The 26,865-nt window shown below is 29.5% G+C and overlaps 3 protein-coding genes across 5 annotated transcripts in view; 2 read left to right on the forward strand and 1 right to left on the reverse strand.

Moving 5' to 3' along the window:
* LOC119686161 (filamin-C) overlaps positions 1-26,865 on the forward strand; it is a 585,474-nt gene that overhangs the window by 139,898 nt on the left and 418,711 nt on the right. The gene's annotated exons all lie outside the window — the stretch shown is intronic.
* The window catches only part of LOC119686167 (cGMP-gated cation channel alpha-1), a gene marked incomplete at its 5' end in the record, with an annotated part of 172,249 nt that overhangs the window by 40,902 nt on the left and 104,482 nt on the right, over positions 1-26,865 (forward strand).
* LOC119686163 (DNA-directed RNA polymerase II subunit RPB7-like) lies at positions 20,733-21,766 on the reverse strand. The gene is made up of 5 exons (XM_038100662.1): positions 21,702-21,766; positions 21,345-21,614; positions 21,237-21,287; positions 21,019-21,150; positions 20,733-20,954 (listed from the first exon to the last, which is right to left on the reverse strand). Exons 1-5 carry the CDS (start codon positions 21,711-21,713, stop codon positions 20,874-20,876), a joined length of 546 nt encoding a protein of 181 aa, XP_037956590.1. The 5' UTR covers positions 21,714-21,766; the 3' UTR covers positions 20,733-20,873.

The following is a 26,865-nucleotide window of genomic DNA, read 5'->3' on the forward strand; positions in this document are numbered from 1 at the left end:
AATTAAATTTCATTGAATTTATTCTATATGGAAATGTAATTTTAAGCCAACAATTCTCTTTATAATTAAAAGTTTGCCTGGTCGGTAGACTCATTAAAATGTATTAGCAAAGGCTTCGTAAGTTGATGCCATCGCCAAAGCTGCAATTTGTGAACAAAACTTTTGGCTCCACTAAGTAAATTCAATTTGAACAACTTTGTCGGGTGGTACGATGACCACAGACCACTGGCTATGCCATCCAAGGAAAATATTATTTTAGTTTTCATTTTTATGTGATATTAGTGTTGTGAACAAAGAAAAATGTTTTACTAGAAATTATATGTATTACGGATCCATAAAGAGGATAAGTAGCTAAGTGGAGCTCTCAAACAAACACTAAAAAGTTCAGTTATATCATTTAATTTACGCTAAATAGTACTCGGAATTAAATTGTATTTTAGTAAATAAGAAAATATTTAGTTAATTTACTATTTAAGATATAAGTGAACAAACAGAACAGTAGAAACGCTATTCTCAGAAGAAAGGTAAAGCAAAACTTGATTTTTTAGTTTTAAGTACTTTAAAAGTTTTAACCACACTATAAGTCTTAATTATACTTAACACTGAAACACCATCGTGGGTTATTTTTATCCCACGATCCACTATTTTATTTATAACAAGCTTTCACGTTTTCTCAAGAGTAGCTTAGCTCTTGAAATATATCAACATGTCTTTGCGAAGTAATGAAAATGTATGCAACACACCTTTTGGGATAATAGCCCATCCTATGAAGTATTTATAGATGCTCCCTTTTCAACAGTACCGTTCTACCGTTATCACCTCCAATTTGGCTTATATTTTTTTTGGCGGGCCCTATTCATAAAATAAGAAGACCTGTATCTCAGGAAAAAATTTTGAAATTTTTTTCCTAAGAGATATGGGACCCACGGAGTTTTAAAAATTAGCATTGCAGACACATTTTTTACTGGCAGTATTTTTTGAAATATCTAATGTTTTTTTCTCCCGCAAAACACATCAAGCATGGGCGTACCATATTTTCAATGATTAAGGTTTCAAGGAGTATGTACTACAAAACTTCTTATATATTATTTTTGATTTCGGTTAGTAATTTAAATCTGAAAAAATTTTAAAATTAATTTATCCTTCACATCAGACCAAACACATAGACAAGATTTTTCAGTAAAAAAAGAGGAATATATCACACAAATTTTTCTTTTTTAGTTTTGATTCTGATTGAGGCGGAACCATTTCCTTGGGATAGAGTTAAAGTGTAATGGTCAAAATTCTCGGGTCTTTTATTTCCAATCTAAAATCTAATGATATTATGGCATTATTTTACTTACATAGATTATAATTTCTTATAATTATTGTTTAGATCTGTTAAATAAGACTTTATCATTATATATATGTATATAAAATGAATATGTTTGTAAATATTTTCTCATCTAATGTCATCTAATCTATTCTTCTTGAAAGTTTCACTCTTTATTAACTATTAGTTAATATCACTCATTTTGCCTCAGTATTTTTACGGCTGGTCCTTGGAAAGTGATATGTAAAACCTAATCTTATATCAAAGGTAAACCGACTTTTATTAGCAATTAAAATATTTTGTCATATTAAATAAATATGAAAGTCTCGCTTTGATTACTCCGATATTTAAACATTCTACCACAATTTCATTGCTGGGCATTAATGTCAGCAAATCATAGCCAAAACTGGGTAAACAGATGAAAGGCAAAGGGAAAACCCATAGCGAATCTAACGAATTATTTAATTTGTGGCAAAAGTCACATAAATTGGAAACATTTTCGTTGCCTGCCTGCATTGCAAAATGCTTCTATCTGAATAAATTCGAAGCCATTCTCGTATTTCTGCGGTTCACTGTGGTTGACACGTGTCAAAACGCTTTACTCTGATTGTTTAGTTATATCACATTTTATTTTTTTCTTCTATTACTAGTGAATTTTTTAATATTAATATTTTAAGGATTTTTCTAACAAAATAAAATTTTTTTTATTTTATTTTATTAAATTATTTAATTATAAATTATTCTAACTTTTAATTAAATTATTTAAATTAATTATTTATATATTTAATCCTTTAACTCCTAGGAGCAGCATAGGGCCATATTAATTAATAAATTTTTTTAAATTTTTATTAGTACTGTCTTTGGTTTCCTGGAAAGAGAGTCTAAATTTGTATCTAATATTTGGTATTATATAAATAATAATAATTATTGTAATAAATAAATACAATATAATACGATGAAATACGAAAAATGTATGTATATGGGTTTTTCATAGCAAAAAGATATAAACGAAAAGAATTTTACAAAAATATTAAAATACTTGTCTCTTTTATATAGAATATTATAAAAAACTATATCCAAAACTAAGAGTACATCATTAATAAAATCGATAACATCTTGTAAATGGTTCAGGATATACAGAATATCATAGAAAAATACATTTAAAACTAGAACTACATACTTCATAAAATCCATAATATCTTGAACATGGTTCGTTATAATGTTTCAACTTATATATTGATAATTACATCATTATTAATAAATATATATGTGTGTACACATTTAATTTAATTTAACACAATTTAATCATTATTGCTCATAAGCAGTTAGGATTTTGTGCATTTTTATTGAAGAAAGCAGTAAAAATGAATTTTTCTGTTAATCGAAAATTTTTAAAATAATCAGCTCTGTTCCACTACACCTTCCATATATCTTGTATAACACTAAGTATACAGTTAGCTATATAATATGTCAGGATAACGCAAATGACTGCTGAGCTCAAGATGCCGGAAACACTAAATATGAATTCAATGTCAATATTTATAAGTTTTAAAAACGACAAAAATTAACTAATCTATAAAAATAGGTTTCACAGAGCCAGGAACATGTCCCGATTGTAGGAATTCGTTATATTGCTGAATAACGTTTAATCTTAATTAATTAAGAAAAATATTTTAACTAAACAACTAACAAAACACAATAATTGCTTAAACGATACATCATACCAAAATATAAATATTTAAAGCAATTAGGCATTACCATTTATGGGACTTTAGAAGCGTTCGCGATTTCATGTTAGAATGTTTAGCATATCATGTTATAAACGACGAAAACTTTACTCAAGTAAAAATTGGAATAAGAAGGAAATAAAATTTAGAGTTAATATACCATTACATTAAAATTGTTAATAAGTTATACGAATACTATTAGCTTATTATAAACAACGCAATTTTAACTACATGAGAATTATAAATAATACATAACTTTCAGGACTACACATATGAAAAAATAGACAAAAAAGGTATTCAGTGCTTAAATAACAAAATGTATAACCTATTATTTGATTACTAACAAATTATACTCATATTATGCTTAAGATTTGTTGTATAATGTTATGTTATGTATGTTATGTGTTATGTATGTATGTTTATTATTATGCTATTTACGCGCCCATAGAGACGTCGGTCTTTTGGTAGGTTTACTTAGAGGCCACTGTAAACTCGGGAACCATGCTAGAAGATTAGGTCTCCCCTTCAATGAAATCTGTTGTAGCTGTTTCCCAACTAAGCATTTGGGGAATCCCTTTTCTTCGGATTCCAAAGGGATCCGCCAAAGGTTCTAGGTGGTTTTAAGCTCTGAGTTTCTTCTCTTATATATACGGTAACACAATAGGCCATTAGACCTAAGTGGATCCACTAGGGATCGCCGGTATAACCTAACCTAACCTAACGTTCTGGCCCATAAACATATACACATAGTAGAAAAAGTCTACGGATATTCACAGAATTTTTCTTAAATTACGCATAACTTTTTTATTTTTTACTCAAATTCATTTTTATTTCCTGATTTATTTTAACCAAAGAAACAACAATAAAGTTCCAATATAAAAACTAAACAGTTATTCTTTAAAAAAAAAAATTGAGCACTATTATATGCAAAAGTAGCAATTTTTGAAGTAGAAAAAGTCTACGGATATTTCTTAATATTTACATTTACCGCTAATTTAAATTCGCTTGCAAGCATAAAAGTGTCATTAAATGATATTTAATTATTAGTTGACTTTCTAAAAAGTCTAAAAATTAATCATTTAATAATATTTTTTATATAAGCAATAAATTTTTACAATATAAAATAAAAGACGTGAAATTAGTTTTAGTGAGCGACAAATAACTGTTAAATTTTAGAAAGATGACGTAAGCCAAAGAAAAATTGCTGAAGATATTGGTCGTCAATATTCATCTGTGCAGAGAATTACAAATAAATTCAAAGAGATCAGTACTTAAGTTTCTAAACCTCGCACTCGGCGCCCCTCAATTTTGTCAAATAGAGAAAGACGTAGCATAATCAACCAGGTGAAAGTAAATGCAAGAGTAACAGCCTTCAAACTAGCTGAACATATTGCCGAAATACTTGAAAACAAAATATGTCCTAAAACTCTGCGGAAAATTTTGAAGAAATGCATGTATTATACCCTGATTGCAGGAAAGAAGCCATACGTATCCAGATATAATAGAATAAAATGATTAAGCTTTGCAAGAAAGCGTATAAATAAACCTATAAAGTTCTGAAAATGAGTTATTTTCTCCGATGAGAGTTAATTTTACATATTTTGAATCAAAGTTAGATAACTTGTAAGGAGAAAATTATGCACAACCTGTGATAAACAGTAAACAGTAAAACGTGTTGGTGAAGGCGTAATGATTTAGGGCTGTATAGCAAGTAATGGTGCGGTCAGACTTGAATTTGTACAAGATACAATGGAGAAATATGGCTATCTAAATATTCTAAAAACAAATTTGAAAGAAAATGTCAGAATGTTAGGACCTGAGGCAACCTTTTTGTTTCAGCAGGACAACGACTCTAACCATATAACACCCATCGTACGGATTTGGATGCTGTACTATGCTCTCAAGCAACTTCAAACACTACCAGAATCACCAGTCCTTAGTCCTATAGAACATCTGTGGGTTTATTTGGAAAATAAGATTCGCCAGCATATGTTTTCCAGCAAGGATATAGTAAGAAACGTCATCAAGGAAGAATGGCTAGAAATAAACGCACAGGATACTGCAAAGCTGTATCCTGAGATACAGCTTAAGCAAAGACGCTTAACAGAGGTTATTAAATGCAGAGGTTATCCCACAGGCTATTAAATTTAAGATTTTTGTGAATTTTATTGTTTTAATGTAAATATTAAGAAATATCCGTAGACTTTTTCTACTTCAAAAATTGCTAATTTTGCATATAATAGTGCTCAACTTTTTTTTTAAAGAATAACTGTTTAGTTTTTATATTGGAACTTTATTGTTGTTTCTTTGGTTAAAATAAATCAGGAAATAAAAATGAATTTGAGTAAAAAATAAAAAAGTTATGCGTAATTTAAGAAAAATTCTGTGAATATCCGTAGACTTTTTCTACTATGTGTATATGTATGTCTGCAAGTACAAAAATATCACACCATTAGATTGGGTTAAATAATATTTGTAAAATATTTTTATGACAACTTGTAATGTGTCAATTTATAATTTATTATTAGCATTAGTTATACTAGATCTCAAATTAAGAGTTGCTTAATAGATTAAAAATTGGTATATGATTGATATTAAGATGTTATATTTAAGATATTAGTTTTTTGTCTAAAAGTATTTTCTTGTGAGCCTTTCCTTAAAACTTAATGACTCGTGGAATGTATGACTTTTTTCATTTTCGGATCTTCACCTCCATCATTTCATGAAGAAACACCCTGTATTCATTTTATTTGAATTATACTATTATAAATTTATTTTGAAGCAATGTACAATATTATATTTGATTGTGCTTTATGTGTTCACTTTAATAATTTCAAGGATCTGCTCTTATCCATAATTGCACGCACTCTGGGTAATTGATTTTTCATTAATAAATTTTTTATTTGCAGTTGAGTGCTCATAAAAAAACATATGCAAAAATTAAAGAATACAGCAATTTTTCAATATTTTTTGAGTTCATTATAGATTGTCAATCATATTTAATTAAAGTGATGAAGGACAATTTCAGCGATGCCCAATTGCTTTTAAATTGAATTATTTAAATTTAATTATTATCTTACTTTTAATGAATTTAATGTCACGAATATTTATTTTCTTATGCATCAGGATGTACTCTACCATCATTTTTTTATTCTCAAACATAATTATAAAGTTGGCCTATTAATTTACTTAATCGTTACTTTATGCAAAAATGTCAAACCAACAATCCCCACTCAATCGCCAGTAAATTTAAATTATAGAAAATTATTGATTTTTCATAAAATTTTGTTTCTACAATTTATGACGGAGCATAGAGAAGGAATCATTTCGCCGATATAAAAAGGTGAAACAAGTGGCTAATGGCACTCCTCGTGGCTGTCGAGTGTAAAAAGGATGCAAATGAGAGTAGACCAATTTGCACCGATGCTGCTTGGATGTGTCCTGCGTTGAGTACTTAACTCGGTAAGTACGAAGGGTTGCGTACCTTTCCACTGCCGGAGAGCAATAAAAACGCAAAATAAAAATTGCCAACATAAGCTTTTGGCAGAAGAAATTCAAAGCCCGGTGCCAAAGAAGTTAATTGCTTTCATTGTTGGCGATTTGCGTAAATGCTAAATGAAAAAATTTAAGAATTCCCTCAGTTGAAAGATTTAACGAGTCAAACTTTATGAACACGATGGAAATGATGATTGGGTTGTTTCTAACTTTCACAATTATTCCTTCAGTTTGGGATAAAAATAAATTCATTTTCTCTACTTTTCATTCACTTTTTCTCCAACATTTCTTTATGCTTCTGTTTTTAGTGTAATTTGCATAATTTTAAATTTTTTATTTAACAATGTTTGTTTTTCTTCTGACATCAACTTCTCCGAAGTTGGGTGAGAATGCCAAAACCTTCAAAATGGTAAATTTTCCATTTTTAAGTGGTCAATGGCAAGACAATTTTTATTGACACTTCATTGGGAGACGACAACCAAAAAAAAAAAAAATTACCAGCAAAAGGAAAGAAATGTGGAATGGGTTAAAAAGCCAATTTTTAATGGAAAGACATTATTAAAAAAGAATTGAACACTGTCTTAAATATTTTAGCAAAATTATTACAAGGGTTAAACTGATGAAAGGTGATGTTATCTCAATGGTGCGGTAAAGATAGACTCGTAGATTATGTACAAAAATCTATTATATCGAAAAGTTATTAAATAAAAGCTTAAATAATCAGCAAACACAGATAATATAAGATTATGTTATTATTTTTATATAAATATTATAATATTATATTTTCCTATGTCGCGTAAAGTAGAGAGTAGTGGTTGAATTAGTTATAGGAGCTTGGATTTTGTTGAGTATCAGCTTAATTGAGAATGAAATTTCTTCAATTATTTACACTTCACAACTAATTGTTACTTTGAACTTGATTTTTCTTATATTTATTATAAGATTTATATATTAGGTTTTAGGAAAAATGTAAGAAAATAGTTTTTATATGGTCCATTCTTTCTATTATAGAATGTGTTATATAAGAATATAAGGTAAGTTAGCACCTTATGCTATAGTGAGCATCTAAGCTCAACATAATTTATGGACTTTTCTGTATGATTTGATCATTCGTAAGGTGAAATTTCGTTTTTTATTAAACATATAATTTATAAATATGAAGAGTGATTATATTAAAACTTCGTACATCTAACAAATATTTTAGAGTGATATAAACATAAATATAGAGAATATAAATTAAGTTCATCAATTTCTCACAAGAAGGCTACTACCTCAAAGGATTTTAATTATTTTGTATGCAATGATATTGAATAAAAATTATAAATATAATTTCGATCAGGTGTAATGACAAAGAATAATACTTCGGCTCCGTACCAGTTTTCATTCCGGAAAAAATATTGTATATTCAAGTTTTCGGTTTCCAGTGAATATTTTTTATATTGCTCGTTTTGTAAAAACTAACATTTTTATAAAAAAAACTTTTCTTTTATCAGTACTGACTTATTTTTTTGATATAGACATAACATAATTGGTAGTAATGACTATAGCATGACTTAAAGTCACATGGCTACAAGCAATTGTCACATGGGCAAAAGACTCTTTACATAAATGGCATAGGAGAGTTAAGTCTATATCTTATCTTATCGTCTACTTAGACACTTATACTGACATACCCATCATCTGACATGCTACATATAATGCTACTTATAATGTTTTGTAAAAATCTGGATGTTGTTATGTGAATCTGTTACCTGAGTTTTTTTAACAATAATAGGTAATTACTAACAGTTAAGTCATACAATGATTATCAGTTAACTTTATTAAAGGTACTTTCCAATCTGAATGCTTGCTATAGGTACAGTTCTTAAGAATGATTTAAGTAAGTTGCTCGACTCAAGTTTGAGGGCATGATATACATTGTTTAAAATATATATAATTTGAAGCAGTAAATTCTACAGTAGATTTCAATATTACTAGATTACATACCTTACCTACATTCACATACTAGACATACATTTGATATTATTGTATTCTTAAAATTGTTTTTGTTTGTGAGGAAAATTATTAAAGAGAACATATTAGACCATGCATTTGAGATAAATTGGAAAAGTGAAAACTCGAAAACAGTGTTGAAAGAATCATTTCTTTCAGGAGACTTAAGTCGTATGAAAAACAGCAAAAGTGAGAGAGAGTGATAACTAGTTCGGTAGTATGTAAGTTCGATTCATATGGTAGGTTTCAGTTATTGATTAGGAGGTGTTGCTTAGTTATAATGCGGGTGTATAAAGCAAAAAGGTGTATATTGTATTTAATTGGACACAGAACCGTGTACTTATTATTTTGCAATTTTATTAAATTATTTATTTGATTTCTTAAGTAGATACTATATTCTTAAATATATATGGATTAGATATTTTCAACGTTTTTTTAATAATGAGTAGGAGAAGACTTATGCTTTGAACGGGGTTGAATTGATAGTTTCCATTTATTTTATGTTCTGTGCAAACAACTATTGAAGCTGATTGATCTCTAAATTAGGTGGATAGTATGTTATGGTTTGTGGTTCTGTAGGCGGGTGACGCTTTTACATATTTTTTGTCAACATACAATATTATTCATAATTAATATTATGTATATATGGTAATATTAATATTATTTATATAATTTTATAATTTTCACAATAAATTTAATTTCTTCTGTTTAATTTATCTAAATTTTGACAGTTGTGGTAAAGCCAGCACAAATACACTTTCATTTGTGAATTTTACATCTATGATTTTATGTTAAATTTGCTTAAATAAATGGTTTTTTGAACTTTACTAATAACTATGAAGAACTAAAATCAATGTTACCCACAAGAAATATTTAAGCAATTGAAGATATTACAGTGTGAAATGCACCGCAAATCACACATCTGAACAACTTTTCGTTCCTATTCGATATGTGCAGTTGCTGGAAGATATTTAACTTCAATGAAGTGCAAAATTCATGCTCTTAAGTGCTAAGTTCAGACAAATGAATAAAATCTGAAAGACATGCGATAAAAGTAATATTCTGTCTAATGGCAAATGCTTTTATTTTAAATCAGAAAATACGCTTAGTGCTGAATATAATTTTAAGTTTAAATCCTTAATGAGAAAATACTATTCTCTAATTTTTGGTGAATTAAACAAGAAATTGTAGTGGAAACGTTAGTAGGATATGGTACTCATATAATATTTTTGGTTCTAAACCAAATATAAATGTTAGTAAATGAAAATGAACAAAAAATAAAAGGAAGTATAAGGAAAATATATATGATTCTCGAAATTTAACAGTTTAGAGACTTTCCGATACTTAAATTGCACTATAAAAATATATTTTGAACTTATTTCAATGGATTATAACCGACGAGCTTTGAAGGAATAAACAAACTAGTGCTCGGCAATACAAAAGACTTTGCCAATCATGACAAAAATAATGCAAAAGTACTAGTTCGTGGGAATTATCTATTCTCCATAAAACATAGGTATTTCCAGATTTTCATTTCAATTTTTATGAACTTAAAGGTTATCAATTTAAAGGTTAAAGGTTTTTAAAGCTATACTTATAATCATTGATCTTGAAATTGATCACGATCACGACATATAATAGAAGTTTCAGGTAAACCATTAAGCACAGCAAGTACTCGTATAGGTTAGTTAATTTGGAAGAACGTCGATCTTGGAATTGATCATGATTTGTCCGATACAAGTTAGTCAAGTTATAGATGTTATAATGTTGTGTGCACAATATATGTCTCATACGCTTATAAAAAACATAATCGAAATAGCATTTTTAACGATGTTTTGTATTGTTTCAGTAAACCAAGAAAGAATTTCATGCATTCTTTGTTCACTGTAAATCTGACTTGGGTTTATATTTGTCATCGTGCATCAAATCAAAGCGTTCAGAAGTGATTTATAGTCGGTTCTTTGTATTCAAATAAAGTTGTTGACTAAAATTCAACCAAAAAATGTTAGAGTTTGTCTTTTCGGGTTAACAAAGAATATTTTTATTACGTTTTTACTTCCAAAGCTAGTATACGTGTTATTATGGTAAGATAATAACGATGCAAATTCAGATCAGATGCAAAAAAAATTTGATGAAAAAATTCAAAAAAAAAAAAAAATTTTCATCAAAACAATGGTTAAATCATTAATAAAAACATCGAAGTATGAATGAATGTTCATTCATCTGCAACAATTAACCAATTTGTAGGTAGAATTTAGTTTTTCTGACTTCTAGTTATCTTCACCCTTTAAAAAATTATGTCATTGGAAAGGACTTCTATTAAATAAAAAATTAGTTGCTGCTATAGAGAGATAATGTGTAGGTGTTGTGGGACAATCACAACAGATATAGAATCCATAAATTGAAGGAGTTACTAATTGAAAGTATTGCATCTAAGAAGTTTATTTTTTCATTTTCTTTTATAATGGGCGTAGTCAACTTGGGAAACGGAAATAAAAGTCTTTTGCACTGAAATAATCTGTGGAGTTGTGTTCAAATAACTATGATTCTATTATATTATCCAATACTCGTATAAAAAAGGTGCTTGCATTAAAATGTGTTTGGTGTTTCTGTATGAGGCTGTTTAAACTTACGCATACCTATATCTTCGCTTTTGTTCCAGCACTATTTAATATTGGAGCTATTCTAATAGTTATCCCATTTTTATTATGAAATATTGCTTAGGCCACACTTGTAGATTGGGCAGTATAAAGTATCGCGGTCATGAAATCTTGCGTGAGATGTATCAGGCCACACTTGTAGATTGGGCAGTATAAAGTATCGTGGTCATGAAATCTTACGTGAGATATATCAGTATTTTTATAAAAGTGAAAAGCTAATTTATTTTTCAATGCTGTTTATGAACAGAATGGCTATTTCAGATATCAAATGTGAAATTTTAAATTAATCCCACTTAATAAATTTTTCTTAAATAAGATTTTTATACTTATTTAATAAGAAACTCAATTTAAAATTTTCTTCTTAAAATATTGTTTGCATATTCAATTTTAATTATAAATTTTAATATTTATTAAAAATGCAGGAACTCAATATTTTTAACTTTACCAAACAAACAAAACTTGATATTTTTCTTGTTATTACTTCAATACTTCATCTGAGGAAATATCAAAAACATTTTACATATTCCATAAAATTTATTTGAGCCACTTTCGAGCTAATCCTTAAAACGGCCATGAAAAAATTACTTCCGAATTTTGTTGCCGTTGTGAATTTTTAATTTGCCGAAAGCAAAGTAAGCGTAAAATGTAATGACAAAAATACAGAGCAATCCTGCCAAAATACATTAAGCCAAGTTCAATAAAAAAGTATTTTTATATATAAATGCATATACGTGTATACATATTTATATATACAGATATATACCCATGTTTATGTTTTTAAATAAACCATAAAAGTTGTTTTGCATATTCCTGTATTTTTGTTGATGAAACATAAAAAATACGAAGCGCCTTAAAAGTTTATTATCCTTTTAATGTATATGCTTTGCAGTAATCGTCACAATAAACAAGAGAATTAGTACGGCCAGTAATTACGACTATGCCCAAAATGTAGACCCCGAAAACAGAACATTAATTTATCTCGAGAAGGTTTTACTGAATGTTGTTCGCATGAAAAAGGGATCAAATCTATTCAATGTTGCTCACAAGTACCACGGCAAGTCTATTAAAGTGTTTTGCATGTATTTCCATTTTGCAATGGGAAAAAGTAACCAATTAAAGCACTTGAGAATTTATTATAGAATTTAAATTATAATTCGATGCAATTAGTAATCTGTTTTTAGATGACTACGCATTGGAATCATAGGTTAACGCAGTGGATTTTGGTAAATTAATTTAATATTACAGACACGTTTTAAAAGCTACTAAAGCAACGCTACTCGATACACATTTAACTTAATTATCTGATAAATTATGATAAGATATAAAATATAATATAACACAAAAATATTACATATGTTAAAATTTAAAATTAATTCCGTTCCTGTTACTTCTTGAAAGCCTGTGGATACCATGTCGTGTAAAAATTTGCGAAAAAAGCATAGCAGATGATGCCATTTTGTTACTTAGGAAAATTAAATTAAAAAGAGTAGAAAGGAAAAGAGTTACACTGAGACAAACTATGAGGACTAACATAATCAAAATAGGCTACAGAGACTTTTAATCTAAATAGTTTTACGATATATGAACTAAATAATCGGTAGAGGAAGTACGCATCTTTGCTTGAAGGACTAAGTAACCTACAATATAAAAGTACTCGATGCTACCAACTGGTGAAAACAAGCCACTGATCGACCTGACTGGCGGAGACTACTGGACGCAGCCAAGGCCAACTATGGCAACTATGTTATGAAATAAGCACAGGTTACGAATATTTCAGTAAATTTGAAGGAAAAGAAATCAATTGAAGAATTATCACTGGATTTTTAACATGGTACGGTAGATTGAATTATGACCTTAAAAAGCGGAATTTCCTTTAATGAAACTTGTGGGTTCTAAAGAGAGAAGAATAAGAACAAACAAATGATGCATAAACTGAAAAGATACCATAAGTCAGCATTCTTTATCGAATGAGATATTAAGGTTAGAGTATGACTTAACTACGTCTTGTCTTAAGAAGGATGAGAAAGTCGAAAAAGATTTGATTTAGCAATTTATTGAAAAAAAATTGGACTCAGAGAAATACATTAAATAAAATAGATCTCTTGTTTGAAAAAAACACACAATTCAATAATATTAACACATCGTCAGTCTAAAATTAATTTTTTAGCGTTACCATTTCCATTTATTGCTTACTTTTTACTTGTGTTCTGGTATACATAGATTATTATTATAATTGCTAAAAATTTATACTGATTTTGTAGTGTCCGATTAGCTAAGCTATATCATCTCAAACTCTTTATATTTTTTCCAATCAACGACGTAATCCATTTCTGTAACGCTAAGGTTATTAAACTTACTTTGGAAAATCGATTAGTGGGAATCGCTTAAATTACTCTTGATAATATTAGATCACCAAATAATTTATAATCATAACAATCCGATACCCAATAATCGATTAAGCTACTGTCTTAGCCTAAAGTGGCTATCAGCAGTAACTGGACTCCATTATTATGAATATAATATTCAGGGACTATTCTAGGTGCGAGGTGCTATTAAAATTCAGTCTCTAATTACCTATTTAATATTTTAGATTACTGTAGCATAGGATTATTGTCCCATAGATCATATAAATATCATAAAAATGAATTATTGCTACAGTTGCTTTATTTGAATTCACAATATAGTAATTATTTAATTAATGTAAAGATTAAATATAATTCATGTCTCTTTCTATGTAGAAATATATCTACAATCTCATATACGTGTTATTCTGGTTATGAGATCTATATATATTAGTTGTAGAACGTTGAATTGCAATGTTTTTACATTTTCTCGATTACTTTTGAAATAATTTTATTTCTGTGTTCAGGAAATTTTGTATATTTAAATTTAAAACAACTGAACTTGTCTACTATCTAACGATTCGGTTACCCATCCAATCTTCTTTTATCTGCGAATTTCTTTTAATTCTCTTTGAAGTCACCTAAAAGTCACAGTGTAATCCATTTCCTTTTGTGATATTTAAATAACTTAATGCAGACTGGAATTTAGGCATGAAAGAACTTTAAACAAATGCCTACTGGGAGACAATTATAAGTTCGCTGTGCAAGATGCTAAAGTATCTTAATTAAATATGTCAATCGAAAATTAATTATACTGCATTTTCTGTGGCACTATTTTATTGCACTCGACGTGCTCAGCTTGAAATTGTCTAGCGAAAAACTTTTCTTATTAATAAATGTGCGAAGAGTTTTGTTTTTTGTCATTCAAGTTTGCTTGTGTGTACCAACCTCGGTTATCTTCGGAATCCTTTCCTCCTTTGCAAAATTTACTAAGCTCAGATAAAACTGTGAGAGAAAATAAATTGTTAATTGCATCTAGAACGAAAATTTTAATTATGGCACTGTTGAAAATTAGCAGAACTTTTTCAAGACGCAAGAACAATTAATGCAGCTGCGATATTTTTAGGAGTAAGTGAGATAGCAGATGCATCTGCATTTAAAATAAATTTTAAAGAAAATAAATTAAATTTGGTTTAATACAGTCATTTTGAACTTTAAATAAATTTAAGGTATTTGTTAATACTATGTGCTTTGTATAGGTTATGTATATAAACTCATAAGAATAATGTAATGATTTTAATAAAAATATGGACCTTCTCTAAGTCAAACTGCTTATATTAGCATCTCATAGTTGTAAAGGATAGGGCTTTATGGCCTATCTTCGAATCGAATGGAAGCAAATTTATTGACTTATTTTAATAATCCATTTCAAAAATATCAATAAACAATCGCACTAAAATTTTAAAGAGTTTATTCCATTTTTAGCTCAGACACAATTTTTAACTCACTGTAAGCAACCAAATCGTGTTCAAGTGATAAAAATTTAAAAGTCAGGTAATGGGCCAGCACGTCTAATAGAAATTTTTATTTTTGTTAGTTTTTATTTCGAAGTCAAAGCAAATTGAATTTAAAATTTTAGCAAACAAACTGTATAAATATCGTAAATTTATTTCTATTGCACTTATTTTATAAACAAAAAAAAAACATAAAGAAGTATCAATAAAAAATATATCTGTTTAAATCGCATCATAAAACTGGAGTACATAGTTCGGGGTATAGATTTCAAAGTGTTCGTCAGGTACTTAGAACCCAGAGAAAATTTTATTATTGCAATTAAATTTTGACTCATTAATTTTAACTCCAGACATAAAAAATTTATAGATACACAAATTTTTGAAGCCATATTTGAGTCAAAGATATTCTCGAATAAAAATTTTATTTGAACTTAAGTGAAAATCGGAATAATGGTGATGATTGAATACTTATTGATTACCCTAAAACCCAGAAAACAATAACAACTATACAAGGTTAAGTTTGGTTTCAGAGCAAGTTTTCGAGAGACTCACAATATTACGTTAATAAGTTCATTTTGTTACATTAGAGCTGTTATTTAAAAATGTAGCCGATATTCGTGATTTGGTTTTAAAAAATATTCTTATCACATGTGTATTCATGATTCAAGAGATACATGGGTACCTTAAATGATTATTCTATTTGGATTTTGCGTAATAAAATTAATTTCTCAAGATTTCTATTATGCGCTATACTTTTGCGTCGCAAAACAACACCATAAAATCAGTAGTACTGATTTTGATGGCAACAGGACCGGAACCGGAAATTATGCAAAACACGCAATAAAATTTAATATTAAAATCTCGAAAATAAATAATAATTCTTTGCAATTATGGGTAAGAATATTTTTTTTTATATGATTGTGAATATTTTCAGTTAGTTAAAAAGGATTGAAAGATATTTGTTGACAATTATCTGCAAGTTTTGTATGTACTTCAGAAATAGTTCACAATAGACGAGTTTTTAATCTTGGCAACCAGAAAGGTTGAACTAAATAAGGCAGCAATGTTGTTGTTATACATGTTATTTTGAAAATAAGCGGTCATTCTTTTGTGATATGCTTACAAAAGAAAAGGCCTAATGGTAACTGTGAAAGTATAAATATTAATTTACGGCACTACGCCATCTTGATCGAAAACAAAAGCAATCTCAATTTATCTAATTTTCAAAATCTGTTCTACGTACTTCTAGGTATCTAGATTATTATCTGTTTTTACAGGCACTGGACCGTATGACCTATGACATTTCCTGTAATGCGTGCCTACCAGCTATCGAAGAAATCACACCAGAACACCTCCTGTGTCTATGTCCAGGCTTAAGTATTTGGGGGACTCCTTCTTCAACACACTCGGCGTTATCTCTAGCCTTACCATTGGACAGATTCTTGCTTTTACAAATGTCTCTGGCTAGTTCTAGCTTGATATTCACTTTACTACCCATTATTATTAGATTCGAAACGGCATTTTTAGCTAATTGAGGAGGATTCGTTCCTTCATTCAACACAACAAACTAACTATATATTATTAATGTATGTATGGATGTGCATAAAAAGCAATTTATACTTTTATATACAATACTTTTTTCACACAAATTAAAACTTAATTCAATAAATTTGAAATTTGCAAAAAAGTTTGACACGATGTAACGTTGATATGAAAAGAATTTGTTGTTGTAGAAAGTATTGAGCTCATTCAATTTAAATTGCTTACAACTAGAATATGAGGAAGTTAACCACACTCAATTGATGAATATTTAAACAGTTTCGACAACACCGCAACACTGCTTATTCATCAACGACAACAAAAGTTGACAGCAAATTCCCTGCAACAGGGATTTCGTTTTGACTTTAGCTGATATCAAGCAGAGTCATGTAAAAAATTGAAACAAATTTCAACATCACCGCAAAGTGATTCACTTTTAATGGTTAAAATGTTTGAATAGGCAAAGTACATCAAAATAGTTGGCAGCATTGACATAATCAATTTCCTGTACAGCGTTCAGTTGTGTGGGGGGAAATGACGATAAACGTGCCCAGAAACGATGTTAGAGTTGCATTGCCATAGTGTCATTAGAGATGGCGGGAGAAAAAATTATTTTCTGACTCATTTTACTATAAATACGACTGACTCGAAGTACTGAAGTACTGAAGGACCGAAGTTTCGAATCCAGAAAATCCTTTAAGTTGGCGTACTGATTTGTGTATGTTTTTTATACATACATATTTAAAGCCTTTTGCTGTTCTGTATATAGGTTTCTCGGTACGCATTAGCGTTACTGTTACTGTTTGTGTATTTACAGTTGGACTTGCATTTTCCATATCACCATGTTTACTCCAACTTTCATTTTGTTCTTTATTTTTATTCATTTTGCTTGCCATTATTGTTTCATTTTTTATTATCCCTTTTATTAGTAAGCTTATTTGCAATCCCAACATCCCAATCCCTTTATTCCATTGTGCATGCAAACGAGTATAGTTTACTGTCTACAATACGTCAAATGAGAGTCAGATGTAGGTATGTGTACACAAATTGCAAGGATTTATTCATTTTCTATTATATATTACTTTATTTTATTTTATATTATTTCATTTTATTTTACAACATTTTACTTTATTTAGTTTTCTCCTTTCAAATATGGGTTGAGCAACTTTTTCTATCCTTTGTTCTGCAGTAGCTGCTGCCGTATGAAGTATTCCGTATTCCGCATTTCGATTTTTTGGTTGTTTTTCCCATTTCATCTGAATTGCCTAAACTTTATAGGACACAAAAGCTGCAGCGCAAATTTTCATAAATGAAAACTTTTACTTTATTTTCGACGAAGTTTCGAAGCTATCTCGTTGGATTTGCCAAAATGAAGCTAATTTTGTGTGCACTAATAATAAAAATAAAAATAAACAAATAAAAACCAATATATTGTCAATATTTTTTTAAAAAATTGAAATGCAAGTTTATTTAGAAAAGGCAATTGTGGGATATGCATTTTTTTCGTCAAGAATAAAGCCTGCAGCTGTCAAGTGACAAGTCGATTGAAATAAAAGTAATTCAAAGCTAATGGAAAACCATAAAACTTTTCAGATTATTCCAAAAAACTATGTGTCAATATCAGGTGTATGTATCCAAAAAGTTTTTAATGATCCACTTGAAGTTATTTTCAATTTTTTCAGTTTTAATGATTTCATGATATGCTTTTATTGAGTTAAATAAAAAATAAAATAAAATCACTTAAAATTAAATTTGAAATGAGTTTCTTGATATTAAATAAGTAGAATAATTAAAAAAAAGAAAAAAACATCATATTTAAAATATGTAAATTAAGAACAATTAATCGCTTGCAAGAATAATAATCTTTCAATTGCTTTGACAGTCACAGCGTGAGACTTTAACGCAAAAACATCTTTCTTTCTTAAGAATGAGTGAAGAAGATTTTTACCATTGAACTGGAAGATAATGTGAAAAACTTCATTTCAGTAAATAGTAGAGAGAGTTTATAGAGAGTGCTAAGAAGTCTATGCACTCTTATGCATGCTACAAGTTCTTCCCTCTTAAAGATTCTTCTTCAAGTATTTTCGTGAAAGGAAAGCCTGAGCCAAAGAGCGTGACCACATACCCAGTAAACGTATATAAGATACCTCCTTAGAGATGTTCTCTTCTAGTAAGTTCCTAAATATTCTGCTATTAAGTTTCAGTTATATTAGTCTTGGCAAGTTTCCGTATACGTCCAAGATCTGTTGCTGTTTTCAACAACTCTGTCCTTTTATAATATTTTATAAGTGGCTTATTGTATCCCAACATGACTTCTGTCTGTACCCAGGTGAAGATTAGTAAGATAAAAAATTAAGTGGGAAAAAATTTGTTTTATTTGTTTTAATTAGTCAATATTAAATGTTTTCAATAATTCATAAACTGTAGTGCTTTTCGCAGAATGCATCATCAGAAGTCTATTGTTTCGATTGTTTTCTCATTCGTAAGGTAAAGCAGTGTATCCTAGCCTTCTGTAGATATATATGAACGCTTAATCGTTCCTCCTCAATATATTAACTTAAATGTTAAACATTAATCCAAATGTTAGAAAAGTTCTATTAATTTTCAATAAACAATCTTCACTTCAGTCATGTATTTTCGCGAGAAAAGGGCCCATATTTCACTGCATATTTTTGTTTGGCACACTGTCTTTTCTAAATGCTTAATAGTTTCTTGAATTGAACAACACAATTTGAAACTATCACACAATTTGAAAAGAAAGGTTCCCAATAAAAAATTGACTTACCTATTATAAAGATGAAAAGAATGATTTATTTGAACTAAAGAATATAGAAGAAAAATCTGTTGATAACAAAAATTGTGTAATGGTTTAAAATATATATGTAGTAAAGATTAGAATGAAACTAAGAAATCCGTAAATCATATGAAATATTTAAAGGGGTTTATAAAAGCAAGGGACAGTTATGAAAAGAAGAGTTGATTTGTTTGACCGAGATTCTTTGTAGAGTAAACTTTTTTTGATACCTTGGATTTCGGTTAATATTGAAAGTAGTCCACAGTAGGCTTCAGATTTATAAGTACTGATTTCTTTAATTAACTACTCGGAACTGTGTCTTATAATAAGATTCAATACCCTCATTAACCGATTTCTATTATAAATATACAAGCACGAATGTCTAGAATGCAGTCGTACTTTATTTACCAAAATCAGAAATTGTAAACATTTTTTTATAAGTATTTATTGAAAAGATTTAAAGTCACTCTTAACTTACATTTCGGTTGTTCGATTAAATTTGAAAATTTCATTCGTATTTCATTTTTTGTACATATATATTAATCGTTTTCGGTGGCTCGCAAGTATGGCAAAAAAACAGCAAGCTGCTGGCGTCTACTGGCCGAAATGTACGCAAAACAACAACAGTATTTTCTGTAGTAGTTGTATAAAAATTATTTAAAGATAATAGTTTTTTAACCATCAAGTGACTGTTATTATTTTTCAAGATTAAATTATTCTTCATTTGTTGATAGTCAACACGCTTTGACTGATATAAGCCAATCGCGTAAATGTTCCTCTATAATAACGCAACCGCAACATTTCGATTTCTAGATTTAATGCTTGTTTCGTCACATCCAGCTTAATTTTTACCAGGGCATCGAAGCGGAACAGAACCGAAAACCTGAACTGGTTTTTTACATCATTATGATTGAATCTTGCCTATTTTCAAGAACCAATTCGTCAATATAAAAAATAACTTTTATCATTCAACAAAACCTATTTACCTGAAATTTCTTTTGTCTATTTCTAATTACAGTTCTATAGTTATAGACCGGAAACGATAGACTAATGATGGAATCATTGGTTTTTTCCGATGCTACATGACAAGGAAGGGCTGCGTACTGTAATGTTTTAGAAGACATGCTGTCTCTGAACATTACTGTAAGAATTAATAAATGTTATGTTGCGTGTCACATCAGTGTTGCCAATTTCGTATTTTGACTACTTTTTGACACTTTTTGGTTATGCCTAAATTTAAAAGGAAATGTAGATAGGCTTACTTTCAATTTGGCACCAAAAATAATCAGGAAGAAAAAACTTATGCAGATTGTAAAAATGTTAATTTATTATTTATTTTCTTATAATAACTGTTAGCAACACTTACAAAATTATACGCCTTCCCATAAAATCGGAAAACGTGATAGTTATATTATTATCGGTTTATAAAATAGCATGTGTTGCTTCCAGTCTTGTTAAATTTATATTTTTGTTTAGAGTTTTGTAAAAAATTGGTTATTTAATTTGCGTTTTTCTCATATTTATCATCATGCATCTGTACGGTTCCTTGATAATCGCCCAGCATTGTAGCTACTGCAAACTAAAATAGGTTTTATAAGTGTTGTACATATGAATGGATATAAAATAATTAATGTCGCACTTACTATATCATTATCAGTGCGTACACCAGTAACTTGTATGCGGACAATATCTCCAACATTTATAACAATTCTTTCGTCTTTGTCCTTGTAACAAGGAGCATTTGCTGTGGAATACTGCAAATACTCCGGTATATTCTTAAAATATGATATTTGAGACATTTTTTAAGTTAGATTTTTACATAAATTATAACATTTTTGCTATGCAATTTGAATGTACTTACAAAACGTGAAACAAAATGATTTATACAGCCAACATCAGCAAATAAACCCATCTGGAAGCAAAGAATATATTAGTTATGTTGTTAATAGAAAATATTTAGGCGCTATACACTTGTAACTTGTGTTATAACTGCATCGACGACTTCACCCTTAACTGGACGTATTACCAAGGCTATGAAAGTCACCAAGATTTCCACTTCGGAAGTATAAGGGTTTATTAAAGCCGTACCGAGGTTTACTATCTTAATAATTTTGACAATTTTACCGCTGTCCCCATGAAGGTGGCCTTCAGTATGACTGCAAAGATTTTGCATAATATGATCCATAACATCCTCATCAAGGTAACGAGGTTCAACATAAATCTTATGTTTTAATTCAACCTAAAATAAAAAAAATGTGTTTTATTAGTTTTTTAATTTCATATACGACAATTATGTTTAATATAGAATAATGCTTATATAACTGACCAAACAATACATATTCGCTGCTTATTGATGAGAGTTCAAATTACAAATGAATTCCTATTTAAATTTTTTTAGACTAGTTGTGACACTAATAATCAATTAGGAATATTGCCATATCTTAAAAATTTTAATTTTTGAAAATTGTGTATTCACAGTTGATTGATTCACAGTACAGAAATGTACCATCAATTCAAGTTGATACAAAATTTGATGGTATATTTATATTGTGTGCCATTAATTCTTTACAAAAACTGCAACTCCATTGTGAACTAACATGTGTTTCTTCGAACAACAACAATTAGCCGTAAAGCTCTTGAAAGTGTTAGTAAAAAGTGCACCAACACCAACTGAAATCATTAAAATTTTTCACCTTTTCACCTTTTTCAGGTACTTTTATGAACGAAATATATGGAAAAATTCACCACAATGTGCGTAAAGAGAGTGATGATACAGAAATGAACCCCCAATTCAAGATGATACATTAATTAAAATTTGATGGTATATTTATATTGTGTGCCAAATAATACCAAAAATGGCAATTCCATTGTGAACTAACATTTGTTTTTTCGAATAACAGCAATTTGTCGTGGAGCTCTTGAAAGTGTTAGTAAAAAGTGCACTAATACCAGCTGAAATCACTAAAATTTTTCACCTTTTCACCTTTTTCAGGTACTTTTAAGAAAGAAATATTTGGAAAAATTCACCACAATGCGCGTAAAGAGAGTGCGGTTTTGATTTTGTATTTTTTTGAGAGAAAAACCAAATTTCGTTTCGTACTTAAAATCGAAAGTAATAGCATATTGTAGTAGCACACTACATTTAATAACTAATAAGCAGTGAAAATAAATTTTATGATATATACTCGTATAAAAAGAATCACCCTTCAGAGAAAAATTTCACAATAAATTATCTGCAATAATAACAATGTATATTGAAAATAATTCATAAATATTTTAAGTTTAGATTGATTTAGTAAAATTAAGAGTAGTCCTATTGCTAAGATTACATTAAATTCTCTTCGAAATTAATATATATCAAGACAAAGGGAAGAATCGACATAACAATTTTGGTTTTATAACATCACGTACATTTTTATGTCCGTTCTACGGTTTCTTATTACATTCATTTTCCGCCCCTATTAAGCCTTTAGATACTATTATTCCATCTAGTCAACCCTCGGTTGGACCCAACGCACGCTTACTAATAAGAAGGCGTGCACCTACACGCACACACGTACTGCTATATACCACGTATGTAGTGCGCCATACATTATTATAACAGGAAAATGTCATTTTCATCTCACCATTTTCCTGCAGAAGAATAGTTTCTCTGTTAATTTTTTGTATAAAACTTGTCACAAATGCTGTCAACTGCTTAATTTTATGGTGCTACCAAATACCTAACGAAACCGCTTACATGTTTAAGGATATATGCGTGTACGAATCTGACTTAGGTCCTGGTTTTGGCTCTGACATTGCCACAACAGTACAGAGGGGTATGCGGCACAGAGCGTATAATATTGCAGTACTTTAGGCCATAAAGCACGTCGTAAGCAATTTCTACTGCATGGTTATTACTTTTAGTTACAATTTTAGTGAATTCAACAATAGTTTCGGTCGATGTACTATTCCAGCCTTTAATATGTAGCGCAATACCCTATTACCCGAAAAACTTCAGCACTCCGGTTGCTTTGTAATTGTTTTTATGTGTTCCGTTGTGTTCATGGCATAAAATTTTACACAATTTTAATACACATACAGTGAGTAGTGCTTCCAAACAGCCATGTAAAGGATATCATTTGGCCATCATTTGGGCTCACATAAATCATCACAACAATGTAGTCATTGATGTTTAGTTATCATGTAGATACTATTATTCCACTCCTCTGTTTTTGTGTTAATGAAGTGAAAATAAGAGTGAAAGTTTTATGAAAAACCAAAAATTGTTACCAAAAATCGAAGAAATTTGATTTTATTTTGTAATTTCATTCTGTATTTATACACTATACTACATTACTTAAGTGCAGGGACTTAGTTATTGATCAAATCATTCAAACAACCAAGTCGAATAGATTTAAACCTTATCGATTTGATGCACTTAATTTGATTATAATTTCATTGATTTCTTCAGTAATTGCATTAAATGTCTAAAATGTGGAAAAGTTGTATTTATGGTATGGAGCAAAGTTTACTTTAATCTATTTGTTTAATAAAATTTTATTTGGGAATGGATGAAATTATAAGCAAGAGACCTATATCCCTACATAGGCCCTACATATTGAAGAGTACAAACACATGATTGGTGTGAACATGTTTAGGTTAGGTGGTTTAAAAGTTAAGGAGATGTATATCATACCGCTCTTATTTCCAGTCTCATTGATTTGCACAGATTATTAAAAAATCTTTAATAATGTGTTTTTTTGACGAAACTCGTCGAGTATTTCTTCGATGGAATTTTATGCCATAGTGTGGATGTTAAAACATAGTTAGTGCATTTATTAAACATGACACTTTTTCACATCATCTCTTTCTAAAAAAACTGAAATTACGACTTCAAAAACAAATTTCTAATACTTTAGGTCTATATTAGAATTTGCTTTTGACTTATATTGGCATCAGTGAAAACATAGTTTTGCTTTATTATGATCTCTACTTAAATGTCTAACAGTTTGTGTGCTCAGTTTAAAATTTGAGTAGGATTTAGAATGGCCTATTAGTCACCATTGTAACTAACTCCCATAAAATTACGAAGATGTGAGTTAAATATATTCGTTTTTCTTAAATAGGACGAATTTATTAAAATTCTTACAGTGAATTGTAATTACTATAATATATTACATACATTTTTTTAGAGCAAAAACAAGTTTTATTTTAGGAATTCATTATATAGACAAATCTCATTTATTACTTTTTTTATTTTTTCTAACTACAACACAAATGACATATAATAACATTTTCAAGAATAATGTACATGTTGTATTATATATCTGCTAAATTATACAATACTAATAAAAGTTTATTTATTTACTTAGTTGGCCTTTACAGGTGTAAGTTGTTCTTAGAGATTTCTCCAGTCCGATCAGTGGCTTGCTGTTGCCTGTCGTTAGTATCGATTGCCTTCATATCATTGGTCCAAAGTTGCGGCCGTCCTCTATCGCGTTTTGCACCAGCGGTACTTAATCAAACACTTTTCTAGTCGAAACGTTTTCTTTCATTTCATTCGTACGGTCGAGTCAATTCAGCAAAGTTGTTGCATTTTTATGCTCTTAACTCTGTCAATGTCGAAGTATAGCATCCATCTAATTCAAAACCCGTTGCGACAATGTAACTATAGGACTTTCCAAGAATTTTTCTCTGGAAAGTATCTTATGCCTTCTTATTACGGTTGGTTGTTAACCAAACATCTGCACCATACAGCAGGACTAATATAAGCAGCTAAATAATATATATCCAATTAATTTTGGCGATATCCAGCTTTCTTTGTGTGATTTGGGTAATTTTTTTCTAGAGGCATATCATCGGCTTGGTGTCTCATCTTTCGCAGGTTTAATCGATGAATGAATCGTTAATTAGATGCTCTTGAAATATTATTATTTTAAAGCCACATACTTGTGCTTATTAATCTTTGGTTTCAACAATGCTTTGAAAACTATGTATTTCTGCAGTATGTAGAATTCGCTTTATTTTGCACTTTCACTTCATACTTCAGTTTTGTAACTCGAAAAGGCGATTTTGTATATAAGTATTTAACCCTCAGTACATTTTTCTTCATATTATGTAAATCCAGACGTCATTCCGATACTCTTGCCCTCTGCGTACATCGTATATTATGACTTAAACATTATATTATGACTAAAAATGAAATTCTTACATTTTTATTTAATTTTATTGTGGAATGAAGCTCTCATACTTCAAAATCTTAAAACTTTCCATAACTAAGAATAAAAGTACAAAAATAATTATTTATAATTTTTGAAAATATTTTCTCACAGTTCCAATTCAATTTGAACTTTATCTGAGCTTGAGTTTTGCTATAAATTTCAAAACTAAGCAGTAGACACCATCTATATTGTGTACATTTTGCTAAAAATATTTTGGTTGTGTGGCTTTGAAGCCCGAGAAACATTGCAGTTTGCCACAGAAGTTGGCATTTCCGTTTGCTGTTTGTCTTTGGCGCAAATCTCTGCACTTAAAATGTCAAACTGCCTTTCAACTTGGCAACTTATCTCGCACTCAGCTTTAATATTTATTTCCTCTCCCCCTTTCCCCCTTTCCCCCTATGTATATTGTGTATCAAGTTGGCGTATTAGGCAAGCAAAGATAGACTGAAATTTCTCAACTTTTTTTATTGTGTTTAAATATTTTGGGAATATGATTTACCCTCGACTCATTTGCATATTGCTCATGTCGGCTCCAACAGTATTTCATTCACCGGAATACTAGAACTGAATGGTGATGTTTAGGGTATCTATGAAACACTCACACACGTCCAAAGCTTCAACTGTTGCCATCTCATCCCAAACCTTGCTCTGAAGTTTGCTGTTCGCTGTTTGCTTTTATGAATTTTATATGTTAAGTGAGTCAGTTGTTCGCTTTGCGATGTAACGTTGATGTGAATGCGCGATATTTGTGACACTAATTGTGCTTTATTTTATATGCTTAATGTTAACTGCAAATATTTTCGCGAATAATTGGAGTTAATTAGCAATGCAGACAATTTGTCAAATATGTTGAGAATTTCATAACTAATATTTTGATATTTGTAATATAATTCCGTGCTCCGTTAAAGTTGAAAATGTTAAATTCACGCAAAATTTCCTGGCATATTTAAATTATGATCACTCATACGCCACGAGGTACTTTGAATGTTACATACGTTTCGCTGCTAATAGATATTGTATTGAAGGAAAAATTTATTTTAATTAATTTATACAGTGGATTTTATTACATGCTCTACTATTCATTGCTATGCAAGTGTAGTTGCGAAGACAAACAAAAATGAAATCAACTCAAGCATGGGAAATAAGTGTGCAGTTTTAATTAAAAGGAAGTACGAAAGTTTATGATGCATTTCAGCGTAAAACCAAATAACGACCATTTACGCGTAATAATGTTAGTATTAAGCGTAAAGTGGGCATAAGGATATGCGTGCAAACGACCATGTAAAC

Source organism: Teleopsis dalmanni, chromosome 2 (genome assembly GCF_002237135.1).
Source record: "Teleopsis dalmanni isolate 2A chromosome 2, ASM223713v2, whole genome shotgun sequence".
NCBI classification, from domain to species: Eukaryota; Metazoa; Arthropoda; class Insecta; order Diptera; family Diopsidae; genus Teleopsis; species Teleopsis dalmanni.

What these genes read in the sequence shown, in the direction of transcription:
- LOC119686163 (XM_038100662.1), bottom strand. An exon ending in TTATAACACAAGTTACAAGT is followed by an intron (nt 21,288 to 21,344) that starts GTATAGCGCCTA and finishes CTTTGCTTCCAG; the next exon opens with ATGGGTTTATTTGCTGATGT. An exon ending in TACGCACTGATAATGATATA is followed by an intron (nt 20,955 to 21,018) that starts GTAAGTGCGACA and finishes AACCTATTTTAG; the next exon opens with TTTGCAGTAGCTACAATGCT.